We start from the raw sequence: 13470 nt of genomic DNA, 5'->3' as shown, positions 1-13470 counted from the left end.
ATGGGCGTTCTCTGCAGAGGTGATCCCTGTGGTTGTAGTTGTGGCTGTTTGTCAGAGCGACTAAATGAATAGTTAATTAGCAGTCGACGGGGTGAGGTAATGGCAAACATTTTAAATCACAAACAAATCGATGTATCTCAAAGCTGTTTTGTTTTCACTAAATAACACCAGTGCATTACTAAAATGTTCCCACTAGGAACTTCTTCTGCTGGCAAACCTCACAGGCGGACTGATACACTGGCTTTTTCTCCTTTTAGCAAAATAGTTCCATGATACAGCGATACCATTAGTAGTCAGTGAGTTATGTCACCTTGTGTCAGTAAATCCAAACAACCCCTGTAACTTGCTAAAATACTTCCCTGAACATGGGATCCAATCCAATCCAATCCACTTTATTTATATAGCACAATTTTAACAAACACAAGGTTTTCCAAAGTGCTGCACAGCAAGATAAAACACCACAAGATAACACAATAGAAGCAGAATAAAAAGGTAAAAAACACAGTAGGATAACACGATAAAATAAGATAAGATCAATTAAAATAAAATCAAATAAAGTAAAATAATAATAGTAATAATAATAATAATAAAATAATAAAACAAAATAGGATAGAATAAATAAAATATATAAAAATATTAAAATAAAATAAAATAATAAAATAAAATAAAATAACCCTTTGTCTCATGGTTTAAACTCACTCTACCTGTCTCCTGGCCTTCAAAAACAACCCACATTGATAACTGATTGACAGGCGGACTCACAAGATCCCGGCTCCCCTCCTGCATTCACTCACTTCCTCTGTTTCAAACAAAAAAAAAAAAAAGCACATTTTGCCAAACATTTTGTCCCCGGTGCTCTGTGTAGCTGCACCAGACTAGTCCAGGCTTTTCCCAGCAGCTATGACGGATGAGCAAGCGGTGCATGCACAGCTTGGTTCATTTTTGTTTTGTTTCAGTGAGAAGCAAGTGTTGAGACATAACAGGAAACATAACATCGAGACAGAGCATAATGACTCAGTGTAATCCGCATTTGAACCTTTTTACTGAATATTACAAAATGTGTTCTCCCAGCTCTTTCTCCCTCTCTCCCCTCCAGCTAATGTTCCATTGTGTCTAATCAATGGCGAGGCCATAGTAATTTGGTTTGATTGAAATCCCAGTCGGATAAAAACATCATTAGTCTGAAAAGAGGAATACATGAAGGAAAAAAACAACAAAAAAAAAAACAGAACAGCAACAAAGTGTTTTTAATTCTCCATCCCATGGGGGAAATGGCCATATGTAGCAGCGCTGATGATAATTGGTGGTTTGTTGATAATTGCATCATGTCTTTTTTCTCTGCATATGTAAAAGTACAATTTGCATGCATCACACGTCGCCTTTAGATTGATGAATTAATAATGTAGTAATGGTTCATTTCGTCCTCTCTCGCACACACACTCACGCTCTCTCTCACTCACACATTCTCTCTCTGCTGCATTGTCTGTATCTCTCTTTCTCACTTTGTTTTTTTTTTTTATAAAACAATTCTCTCAATCTGTGTCTCTCTCCTCAGATGAATTTAACCCAGAAGTTCCCAAACTGGAGAAAAGTGTCAGTGGCAGCAGCCCATCACGCGACCGCCTTCTTCTCACCGTGGCCATGCTGCTCACGTCGGCCATCCTGTTGTCCTAGCGACTGTCACCGGGAGTGACACTTCATGCATAGCTGGACCACCTTGTCCAAAGGGCTTAGTATCCACCGACCATGAGTTTTTGATCTGAAAGTGGGCAGGAACAAAGGAAAGTACCGATTAGAGACGCAGTCAAAATGATACAGGAAAAAAAACCTTGGACTTAATTTACTGGACTTTAAAAAAAATAAATAAATAAAAGGAGAGGCCTTTTTGCCATCATATTCACACCAGTGTGTTTTGACACTCCATTTGTTGTTGGACATCCTCACCATATGAATACCACAGCATTTAAATGTAGGTGTCTGTGCCGCAACATGGAGAACACAACCAACATTCAAAGTGAGACTTGTGTGCTGCTGTCACGGCACGCGGCAGGGGAAAGTGGACTTGTACTGAGTCGGCTGTAAGGCTACACACCCTTACCGTAGCATGGATGTCAGCCTCCTGAGGAATTCAAGCTGCATTGTCTTCAGCTGAAGTGAGAAAGCAAGGTTTTTGTAACTGTAAGCTTTGAGGAATATAATACACAGAGAAAAAATGAACTTTTTTTTGCGGGGACCGGATGGATTGTAGACAATGGATCATGGACCAAGTGCAATGATGGATTAAATGCAACTTTGGTGTGATGTAGGAAAGAGCGAACTGAACTCTCCGGCTGTACTGATCTTACGTGGGCTGTACTGGGCATTTATATAGTCAGTCAGTGACGTGAACTGCTGCCGATGTCCCGGAGGATGAGGAATGTTTTCACACCGGTGTGAGAGAGCTGCTGATATTGGAGCCCGAGGCGTTTCTTAGGGAAGGGGGAAGATTTTGTGCGGATATCCATGGGCCTTTCAAGAATCCATTTTCTCCAGACATCAAAAATACCCCTGGCTTTGTGATAGGTACACTCACACACAAAGCCTGCATTTCTTAGAGGAGTAGTGGGTGTGAGTGCCCTCTCAGTACTAGTCCTGTGTCTGTATTTCCTGCCTTCACACTGTAACAACCTGAGAAAAACACAGACTCTGGACTAGTAATTTGACGGCACTTAGATGTGGTAGATGCGGTAGATCTGTGTTTTGTCCCGACGCACTTCGCTTAGGTTTCCCAGATGTCAAACCTTTCTCCTCGCAGCAATCAGCAAGAATAGTTCTGAGTGCCACTAATTTACAATTCTTAAAACCCTCTCTCTCAGCAGCAAATTCCCTTTCAATCCCAACTATCTGGTCTATTCGTTTCCCACTTCAGAGGTCCCCAGCCAATCAGCGCTGATGGCCATTACAGCAGTCACCATGGAAACAACCCCATACAAGTCGCCAGAGTGCGGCAGGTGCCTGAGGAGAATTTGTGCTTTGAGTCACAAAGTAACGCTGCCGCCATTTTGTTAAGAAAAAAAAAAAAAAAAAGAAAGAAAAGAAAACACGCGTGAATGTGCAAATAAACAGAAGTTCACTTTTTTATATTGTAATACAGGACAACATAGGCTGGCATTAATCAGATGTTGTGCTTTTTTAATTTATTTACTTTAAAATGTATTTATTTTAACATTAAATTATATTATTTATCTATCTAATTTATTAGTGTACATTTGTAGGCGTTTTCTCAATAAGCTATTGTGCCATTTTTTTTATTTTTTTATTATTATTATTATTATTATTATTATTATTTTTTAACGGTGGAGTTTCTACTGAAGCATTTGCTTGTGTAGATAGACGGTCAGATGTAATTCAGCCTGACAAATAGAGAAGGTTATTGGTTATGACTAGTGAGTAGGGATATACACTCAGTAACCCTGCTCTCATGTAACAGATACTGCTAACCAGATTATTGTTGCTGAGAAGCGTCTCATAAACCAATTGTGACTGCACACAGGAAATTAGAGAAAGAGGCGATATCGACGGAAGGGCAGCATTCCTCAAGTGCTGCACTTGCAAAATTCACAGCAAGAAACAAGGAATCTGCATTGTAATGTATATTTATAATACATGCCAGTTATGGAATGTGAGTGCGTGCGCAAATGCAAGTGTGAGAGTGTGTGTGTGTGTGTGTGCGTGTGTGTGCGTGCGTGCATGTGTGAATGTGAGCAGGAGAAAAACATATGTGTGCACATTTGTGTGCGTATGTATGTAGAATGTGTTTGTCCGCGCTTTCGAGTATGTGGCATTTAGAAATTTCGTATTCGTTAAGGAATTGTTTGTAGAATCTGAATATGCAAGTGTGTATGAGAGAATGTGCTCTTCTGTAATGTTAGTTTACGTTACGGGGTTCGGGAAAGGGGGGCAAAAAGCATTTACTGATGTTGAAGACAACCACAAGACGTGTTTACCTTTGACAAGAATGAATTACAAAAAAAACAACTGTAAATTGAACCAAGAATGATTAAAACAATGACAATTAAAATCTTTTTGCAAATTTATTTTTTTGTGTATTTATTTATAAATGTACCCCATGCTGAGGTTTTGACCCCGAAACAATCCCCAGTTGCACGGTCAGCTTTCTTCACTTTTTGCCGGTCTGCCCTTTCTTTATCTCACCAGTTTCCAATTCACCTTCACTCACCCTTGCCTCACTGCTGTTTGTTTTTGCTGAGCACTACTCGAAATCACTGCTCGCTGCCTGCCTCACACTCAACTTCTCGACTTGTGTTGGTGCTAAGCAGGCATGTAAAAACAAAGCACTCGTCCCGCGCACATAATCTTGGTGTAAAACTATCACCCTTTTCTCACACGGCTCATGCTCATTGCACCTCGCTTCAGATCACGCACACTGTTTCTGCCATAAAACATAATGACAGCGTGGGGGAAAAGTCACTGCTGCAACCCCCCCCTCACACACACACACACACACACACACACACACACACCTCTTCTCCCTCCCCCCGCCACCACCTATCTATCTATCTCTCTCACTCTGTCTTTCTCTCCCAAAAAACACCTGCGAGCCATTCATGTCTCCACAAATCTGTCTCCCTCCGCCTCTCCTCCTCTCCCTCCTTTCTCTCTGCCCCTGTCAGCTTCTTTCTAATCTCTGTACGCAGAGCAGAAAGAAGTTGACAATAGGGAGGGACACATCTCTCAGATGCAGTAATGTCCATGTCAGAGAGACAGAGGGGGCAGATAAGATTTTGTCTTTGATGTTATACATCAGACCCGAAATCACATGAGAGAGAGAGAAGTGGAGCAGATGCTGCTGTTGGCTGTCTGCTTGTGTTTCTCATTTCCAGTCATTTTCCAGGCCTGGGTCAAATACTATTTGAAGATTAAGTGTGACTACGGATGTGTGTGTGTCTGTGTGTGTGTGTGTGTGTGTGTGTGTGTGTGTGCGCGCGCTTCATATCATTTGCTGTGACTGGCACATACCTGACGTAATCTGATTTGTCCTTACCCAGGCAGGTTAAAACAGACATTTATTTGCAAGTGCTGTTTAATACGTGTCCATCATTTCTGTTGCACAGCTGTTCGGCAGTAGATGTTGGAGCTGACAGGTAGCCTCTAGCCCACTCTGAGGGAGTTAAGCTGTAATATATAAAACACAGCTTCTGATTACATCTGGCATTTGTGCATCTAACTGACAGACAGATAATTACCATGTGTTTGCTCAATATTAGGCCTTGGCTTAAGTTTCAGTCCCTAGCCTTCTTATAGGCTGGGACATGCACATTAATGTTTCACTGTTTTGACACCGGCTGAGGGAATAGGCCTAGTGAAAGGATTTCAGCTTCTGCTCCGGGGCCTGACTTGACAACTTAAACCGTCATTTTGCTGGAAATATAGCTGCCTCATATTTGGCAATAATGATGACTATGTTTAGTTATGTAAGGGCATTACAACTGTCATATTTACTCCTTAAATTTATAGGGAGGAGGGGGGGCTATGTTTTGCTTGTGTCAAAATGAAACATTAATTGACCTGCTTACCATTTAAATGAGAGGATCATAAGTGTTGCCAAGGATTAAATATGACCACGCTTCTCTAAACTCCTGACACAGAGCTTCACATGTTTCCACCTTGAAATAGATATTTAACAAGGGCTCTGTCCAGACTATAACGAAGGAAGACATTCCATTAGCAAAGGGAGATGACCTTTTCTCCGTTTGGAGGCATATTATCGTTTTCTAAATCATTTACTGTGAGATAAGCCATCTGTAGTATGGGCAGGCCGACGCCGTCTAGAAGAATTCCCCTGACAAGCTGCACCGTCTGGCCCAGACAATGAAACAGATGCCTCCTCCTCGGAGAACTTGTTATAGCCCAGGATATCAGCGACACAATCACCGAGAGCGGCGCAGCCTTCAAATGCTGCTGGGAAAATCTCCTCCCGATGTTGCGAGCCTTAAAAACTATTTCTAGCTCAGTTTTTTTGAGGGGGCTGGGAAATGATAAAAACTGACCATGTACAAAAGCAGGTGTTCAGTTTCAGGTGCTCTGTTTTAGAAATAATGTTGGGGGGAAAAAAAGCAAATGCAGCAAAACGAGAGGAGGGATATGCATAAATAATAAATAATATTTGGATTAGATAATAGGCCAAAAGTTGCCTACAACATACAGAACATGCATGACATGCAGGATAAATGAAGAGTAAAAATGGAAACATGGGGCTACATCAGTGTTAATTATTCAGCCTACTTAAAAAAAAGTTAAACAAAAATACGTGATAATAAAATATATCACTTTTATTCCCATGTTTTTGCGCCCTAAACATCTCAGCAACTCGGCGACCAGGGAATGCCCACTTCCCAGTCCAATGAGATGCGTCGTTAATCTGTGAATTCTGTGTTTTCGGACGGAACTTAAAGGCAGCACGTCTCCGCAGGTATTTCAATATGAGCGAGGGAGCGGCGGGGATGTTGAGATGCCAGTTTTAGTTTCACATGTTGAGCTGTGAAAGGCGCACTCAGGGACTTTCCGTCGTGGTTTTTATTACAGAGATGCTGATATTCCCAACATCTCTGCCTCATTAGCAGATAGCAGACATCATGTAGTGTTTTGACACATGGGCCACGCACTCCCATCAGTTTAAACAACTTTACCGCCTGTTTCCCATAGAGGTCGCTAAAGACTTCTTCCACTGCGGCTGGTGAAAACGTCAGTGAGATGCATAGAGTACTGCAGGACATCTGAAAAGCATTATGTAAGAGGTTTAAGTGTGTGTACCTATAAGATAGAGATTGGATTTTGAAAACACAATGCAGATTTTGATGACGACACTCCCGGGTTTATGTGTTACGTGGCCCCCTTTTTTTCCCCGAATAAAAATTTCACTCCATCTTTATTCATGTAGGCACATCTAACTTATGGATTATGTTAATATTTGCTGGCGGACGTTCACGAGCACTAACTACTCTAACGGATCTGTTTCTCACTATGCTGATTCAGTGTGTTTAGCATGGCACTGCTGAATCCGGTGTTAAATGATTTAATGGTACCAATTAGGCAGCCTAGGGGCATCCAGTATTCATCAAGCAACACTTACACAGCAGGAAATAATAATAAATTGTCAGTGAATAAGCAAAAAATGTAGGTTTTAGTGAGGCCAGCATAGGTGACACAATGCAAAATTGAAAAAAAAAAAAAAAAAAAAAACTGCATAGAATATTATGTATTATGTAATTGCTGATGGGGTGAGTTGACCTACTGTACTAACACTGTTTCTCAGACCTTCAGGATTATTTTACTTTATTAAGTTTGACTGCATAACTTGTTGCCAGAGCACCCGGTGCCCCCTGATGATCTGTGGGTCATCGCTGCAGTGTGTACCTGCTCACCCGGCCACAGGTGGTATCCACGATGCGTGTCCTCTGGTCTGAAACTATCCTAATGGGACCTCTTCAAATCTCTCCAGGATTTCAGCATTTGACTTGACACTCCTCTGGCTTCAGGTCATTGTAAGTCAACTCTCCTGCTCCACAGACAAAGACTGACCCAGGTGGAGTGCTGGGCCTGCTGAGATGAGATGGAGATGAGGAGGCATTTGGGGATGCAAAATGACGTGTGTTAATGCCCTGGGAAATATGATGCCAGCTCCCCTAACAAAGACACTCACGGGATGGGGAAGATGATATGACAATCTGCTGGTGACACAGTGCCAGCGAGCAAGCATGACAAAGCAGGTAACGTGTCATTTCTTTGGCTTTTTCTTGAATTATTACATTATACAGCTGTAATATGGATTTAATTCTTACAGCACCGAGGGCGAGAGGGGTCTGTGAGGTTGGTAATCTTATTTATAGTCTCCTTTGAGCTCATAATTGGCCTTAAATACTTGTGTGGATTGTGCATCTGGCTTTCCCCAAAGCAAAACATATAATTTCAGAGCAAGGACAATATAGCTGTTTCCTCATGATAGGCAAAAACCTTGCATTTATTGAAGAAAAATCATTATCATCTTAATTTAAATGAAAACTTCTAATTCTACATTAGCGGCCTACTAATTTCATTTTTTTTTTTTTTTCTGTGACAGACTTTCTTGGACATGCTGTTAAGAGATGCATAAAGACCCATCTCAAAGCAGGGAAATGTCAGTGTGCATCTTAATTAGAAAGGCGTTAAGCTTCCTAGAGGGCTTTGCTTTTGCGCACATTAATTTGGGCTCTTGCCAATCCTCTCCAGATCAGTTGGCTAATGTGTTGACAAGTGGAGGAAACTTATCGCAGAATATCAAACAGACCACATTTGCTGTCTGCAGCAGCCTCTAGTACTAGCAGCAACAGAGCATGTGTGAAAATGTTTAGAATATTAAAAATGGCGAGATATGACTGTAACCCTGGGGTAGATGAAGCAGAGGTAGATATGGGGCTGTAACAGGAGCCCACAACGAAGTAGGACTTTTTTTCCGCCCTGACAAGCCATTACTCGTGCGCCAGCTTTGTTTTTAAGGTGTTTGCCTGACCGAAGTGGAAATGGTTATGAAACCAGAGGTGTTTTTTTTTTTTTTATTTCTCTATAAACAGTGATTGTAATTCTAAGAAGTGAGACTCGCATAACCTTCGTTTTCAGAGTGTAATCTGATATCTGTTTTTCCATTTAACAGGCTAAAGCTCCTTATGAATTACAGAAAACACATTTGAACTCTGTTGAAAGCCGAAACTGCTCCTCTGCAGCAACTCTGATTAGCAAAAACTTCCCTGCCCTCTCCCACATGTGAGTAGAAATGTTTACAAGGCTTCAGATGCCTTAACTGCATTTTTTTTCCCCTTTTGGGGCCTGCATTAGCACTGCATTCTTTTGCAGATTTTCAGTGGCAAAGTAAAAGAAATCAATGAATTGTAATCAAATGAAAAAAATGGCTGTGTAGCTGCCTCACTGAATCCCAACATGTATTTTTTTTTTTAACAGTAGTCATTTTTTTTCTCTTTTTTCACCCTCTAGCCATCACTTGTGAAAAATCTGTCACTCATCTCTTCTTCCTTCCTGTGTTGTTTTTCTTTCACACGTTTTCTGTAATTTTCTCTGCATCTCTCACAGCGTTCTGCTCGTTCTGTTTTATGTCTAATCTGCCTGTCATCAGGTTGGTTTTCCTCTGACCCCTCTTAACCCTCGTCTTTAGTTTCAGACAGTCGTACCCCCTCCAGTCTCCACACTGTTCTCTAATCACCCTCCTCCTCCTTCTCTCTCTAGATTTAGCTGTAATCCCCCATTTCTGGTTGCTACATCTGCACAGCACTCAACAGCTGGGGACATATTCACACAAACAGCCACAGCCCCTGTGCATGTGTGTGTATCTTCTGTGTGTGTGTTCTGTGTGTCTTCTGTGTGTGTGTGTGTATATGCATGCAGATATGTACATGTGCCCACACTTTGGGCATCTGGTCAAAACTTAAGCCCAGGAATAGCTAATGCTCGTCTCTGAGAAAAAGAAAAAAAAAAAAAAAACACGTTATGACAGACTATTTCTGTCAGCTGAACGAGTCGGCACATAGGCTTCAAACTGACACAAATGAGAATCACAGGAAACGGGCACCACTGTTTCCAATTCAGAGAAATGTAGGGAAAAAAAAGTAGTGCTCATCTCTCTCTGTAAACAAATCATACAGGGAGAAAAACTGCAACCTAAACAGAACATATATTAAATTTCCACGAACTTGGATTTGTTTCTGTTGAACAGCTCGCTCCAAAGTTAAAGACAAAAGAGGCAGCGCTCTCTTCTCATAAAACCATCGAAAGACAAATCCTGGAGCAGCTCCACGGACAAACAAAGAGAGACTTTTGTGACAGTGGCCAAGTTGGTTTTCTGGTGATATGGGCACATTTTCTGGTTACCAACTGTTAGCACCATAATGGACTAAAACTCCCTCAACACATTTGGTTTTACAGCTTAAAAAAATATTTCGAGCCTCTAATTCATTGTCACTGAAGCAAACTAAAGTTTTCCCTCCAGGTGACAGAGTCTCACAGTTATCCGATTTGTAGCTTAGCAGGAAGTAATGTGAGCTTACAGATACTGATTTAACGGCATAAATAACTTGTGAAGTTTGTTTCATGGTGGATTTTTCATTTGAAAGGCGCATTAGCTAAATCATGAACAACTGTGGAGCAGTTTCACATAGAGTGAACCTCCACATCTGATGAGGATCCGCTGATTTGAAGGGTCATTTAATCCAGAGGTGCTGCATTTGTTGTACTTCTTAACCGTATTTTGTGTTTGAACACGTGTCAAATCCAATTACTTCAACAGATGTCACCAGGTGGTTTGACTCATCTGATTCCAGGAATGTTATTCTGTGTGTCATATTGACGGACTAATTTTTGCAAGAGCCTTTTAGGTTCAGAGGTCTTTTTTTCCCCCCTCCTGTGGTTTATTTTCCTGCCTTTGATTCAAAGTTAAGAAGACAGTTCGTGAGACGTAAAAATGCAGATTTAAAAACGAAACAAACAAAAAAAGGAAAAAAAAGTCATCTGAGAAATATGCAAACACATTTAATGAAAACATTCCCGATTCCATACTCGGTCTGTGTTTGTGCGCCGTCAGTGTTTTCATCACATGTTTCATCAAAGGCCATACGTTGACCTTAACATAAACTATTTCCAGTGGCTGTGGGAGTATAATTAATCCTTAAAGCCAAAGCCAAATACACGTTCACAGCATGTTCCCAGCACGTAAGACTTGCGAGAGCACAGATTATACCTACAGCAGGCAACGTGTTAATGGCCGCGATCATAGATGAAATATTAATACTGACTGGGACTGATGCCGCTTTCACGTTGTATCAAAAGATGCAAAACATGGGAAAACATCTTGTTGCTACAACTTGGAAGCGTTCACGTGTACAAATTGATGGCATGCCAACACCCAAAACATTAATCATTCTGAATTTAAAATCAACCGTAAACCACAACAGTCATCAGTCACTTTTCATCATAAGAGTGGATTTCATAACAGTGAATATAATGGATATTTATGAATTTTATTATCTTGGACTGCCAGCGTCAGAGGATCCACTGCAGTGCTTGCAGCTCGTGCTGCTGACACTAAGTGGGAGATATCAGAGCCCACAAAAAAATTCCACATATCCTACTTGTAATTACAAGTGGGAGACTGACATGAATGTTTTTCCCCTGAAAGGCAGCTCATATTTACAGTAAATTTAATATGATGTGAAGGCGGCATAATGCTCTCTCATGTGTTGGCTTTCTTTGGCTCCCATTTGTCATTATTGATCTGTTCTTGTAGAAAGATGTATCACTGGAAAAAAAGAAAAAAAAAAAAGAAATTAAATGTGGCTAAGTTATTATATGTTTTAACTCATAACTGTTTTTTTATGAAATACCAAGAAATACTGGACTGGGAAGTATTTTACACACCTACACATCTGTCACAGCCATAACAAGGGGACAAAGAGGATTCAGGGGAGGAAAACGGTGCAACTCAGGTCAAAATGAATGAGAGGCAATGATGTCTGCTCCCCATACTCGACTTAACTGTACGCAGATAACGTTAAATATTCATACTGTGGGCTTAAATCTGTCACTTCATATGAATTCACTGACAAGCATTGTATAGGAAAAGCAAATACATCTCTTATACAGGACATGGACGAAAGTTTAAATCAAATTATGTTTATTAACTTGGCCATGTTAACCAGCCCATGTTTTTTTTTTTAAAGATCTACAGAATTATAGCCTGAATTAAACACGTTGCTCAGATCATACATAGCTCAAATATGTTGCCCAGATAAATAAGCCTCAAAAAAATATAATAAAATAATAGGCCAATCCAATTAAGTTCTGGCACCAAGGTCTGCTGCTGTGTTTTTTCCAAAAATGATAACAGAAGCAGCCAGTGAGTGAACTGTCTGCGGTCCTTACCATGTCTGTGTGGGATATGGACGCTTTTAGTTTGGGCCAAAAGATGATGTCACACTTGTGAGGACAAGAAATGTTGAACAAGCTACACCTGTGCCCAATCAAACCTCTTTCTCTCTCTCTCTCTCTCTTTCTTTATCTGTGTGTTTTAATGAACAGTGAAGCTCAGACAGCCACATCTGATCAGCCGCGAGTCTGGAAAGGCTGCTCCTTCTTTGACTGACTGCTGGGCGAATGCACACAAAAGCCGAAACGATTAGGATTATTCATCAATCTCTGTTTTACCCCTCCTCAATCCCTTTTAGTGTGTGTGTGTGTAATGCTGATGTTAACATTAAAGGAATGCACTGACTTGTGGGAAAATCTGGTCTTCAAATTCAAATCAAATTGTGCGATGAAAAGATTGGTGGCAGTTCTTCTCTATTTATTTAGCCTTTATTTGGTTTGCAGTGCTGTGCGTGAACATTAAGCACACTGGGTTTGTGGACAGTGCACAGTGTTTTTGGTCATCTCACGAGCACACCGCATGGGCGCATTAAATCCTCTACAAACTGAGCTTAAAATGCCACAAATCTCGCCATACAGCAGAGTTGATCAAACAGCTTATCTACCAAAATCAGCAGAAACACCCTGATGGGTCAAAACCTGATTGTCGCCGCGCTGGCCGAGCTTTGTTTGGCCCGGCCTGGCTTCCCTGCAGAGCCAGAGGCTACGGCTTGTTTTAGTGTCACATCCATATTAATGGCCACTAAAATGGCCTGTAATCTCGATCTCTTCCACGGAGCGCTGATAGAGCTATTAGATTTATCTCTCCCGCCCCGCTGTCACCGCTCTTTCTCTCGTCCCTCCTTTTATCGTTTGTTAATTCCCAATGTGACAAAGGAGCATTTCAGGCTCAGAGATCAGCGGCTGTCCTCATGTAGCTCTGGAGTGTTATGACTGCTCTCACAAGTGAATATCTGCGTGTCTAAGTGTTTGTGCATGTGCGACTGTGTTTGTAATATGATAAACGGTGCGTGCGCTCGTATAAACTTTTGAAACTGGCCTGTTTGCCAAGATTCCAGAGATTTCATATGCTAAATTTTGCGTAAGCAGCCATTTAGAAAATGTGTGTTTGGATAATAGAGGCAGAGTTGATCCAGTAAGAGGTCAAGTGTGATGTGTCCTATAATGTTACCAAACAGTTTGTTCAACTGTAACACGTTAGCCAAGGAGCCAAGGTTTCGTTCATTTTTCTTCCCCATAAAATGAAGGAGATACACGTCATAATTCCTGTATGTTATTTTAATTTAGACTTTATTTCCATTTAGATTTAGACTGTTTTCATTCTGGCTAATCCCATTCAGAGCCCATATATAAGACAGACTGGGCCAAGGCAGCGCAGGGTTACTGACACAAAACCAAATTCCATATTAAGTACCAGATAATCCTCAGAAACAGTAAAAGAAACAGAAAGAGAGGAAAGGAGGTGGAAGACAGAGAAAAATACAGTAGCACAGTCCTGAAATA

At 41.0% G+C, this 13470-nt stretch overlaps 1 protein-coding gene across 1 annotated transcript in view; it reads left to right on the top strand.

The window, feature by feature from the left end:
* efna3a (ephrin-A3a) overlaps positions 1-3102 on the top strand; it is a 57310-nt gene extending 54208 nt beyond the window's left edge. Inside the window, exon 6 of the mRNA XM_030062911.1 lies at positions 1556-3102. Coding sequence (XP_029918771.1) covers positions 1556-1674 — 119 coding nt within the window. The 3' untranslated portion in view covers positions 1675-3102. The remainder of the gene's footprint in view (positions 1-1555) is intronic.
* The last annotated feature ends 10368 nt before the right edge of the window (positions 3103-13470 follow it).

Source organism: Myripristis murdjan, chromosome 11, assembly GCF_902150065.1.
Source record: "Myripristis murdjan chromosome 11, fMyrMur1.1, whole genome shotgun sequence".
In the NCBI taxonomy this organism is placed as follows: Eukaryota; Metazoa; Chordata; class Actinopteri; order Holocentriformes; family Holocentridae; genus Myripristis; species Myripristis murdjan.
The sequence above is the reverse complement of the archived record's forward strand: the minus strand, read 5'-3'. Positions and strand labels throughout refer to the sequence as shown.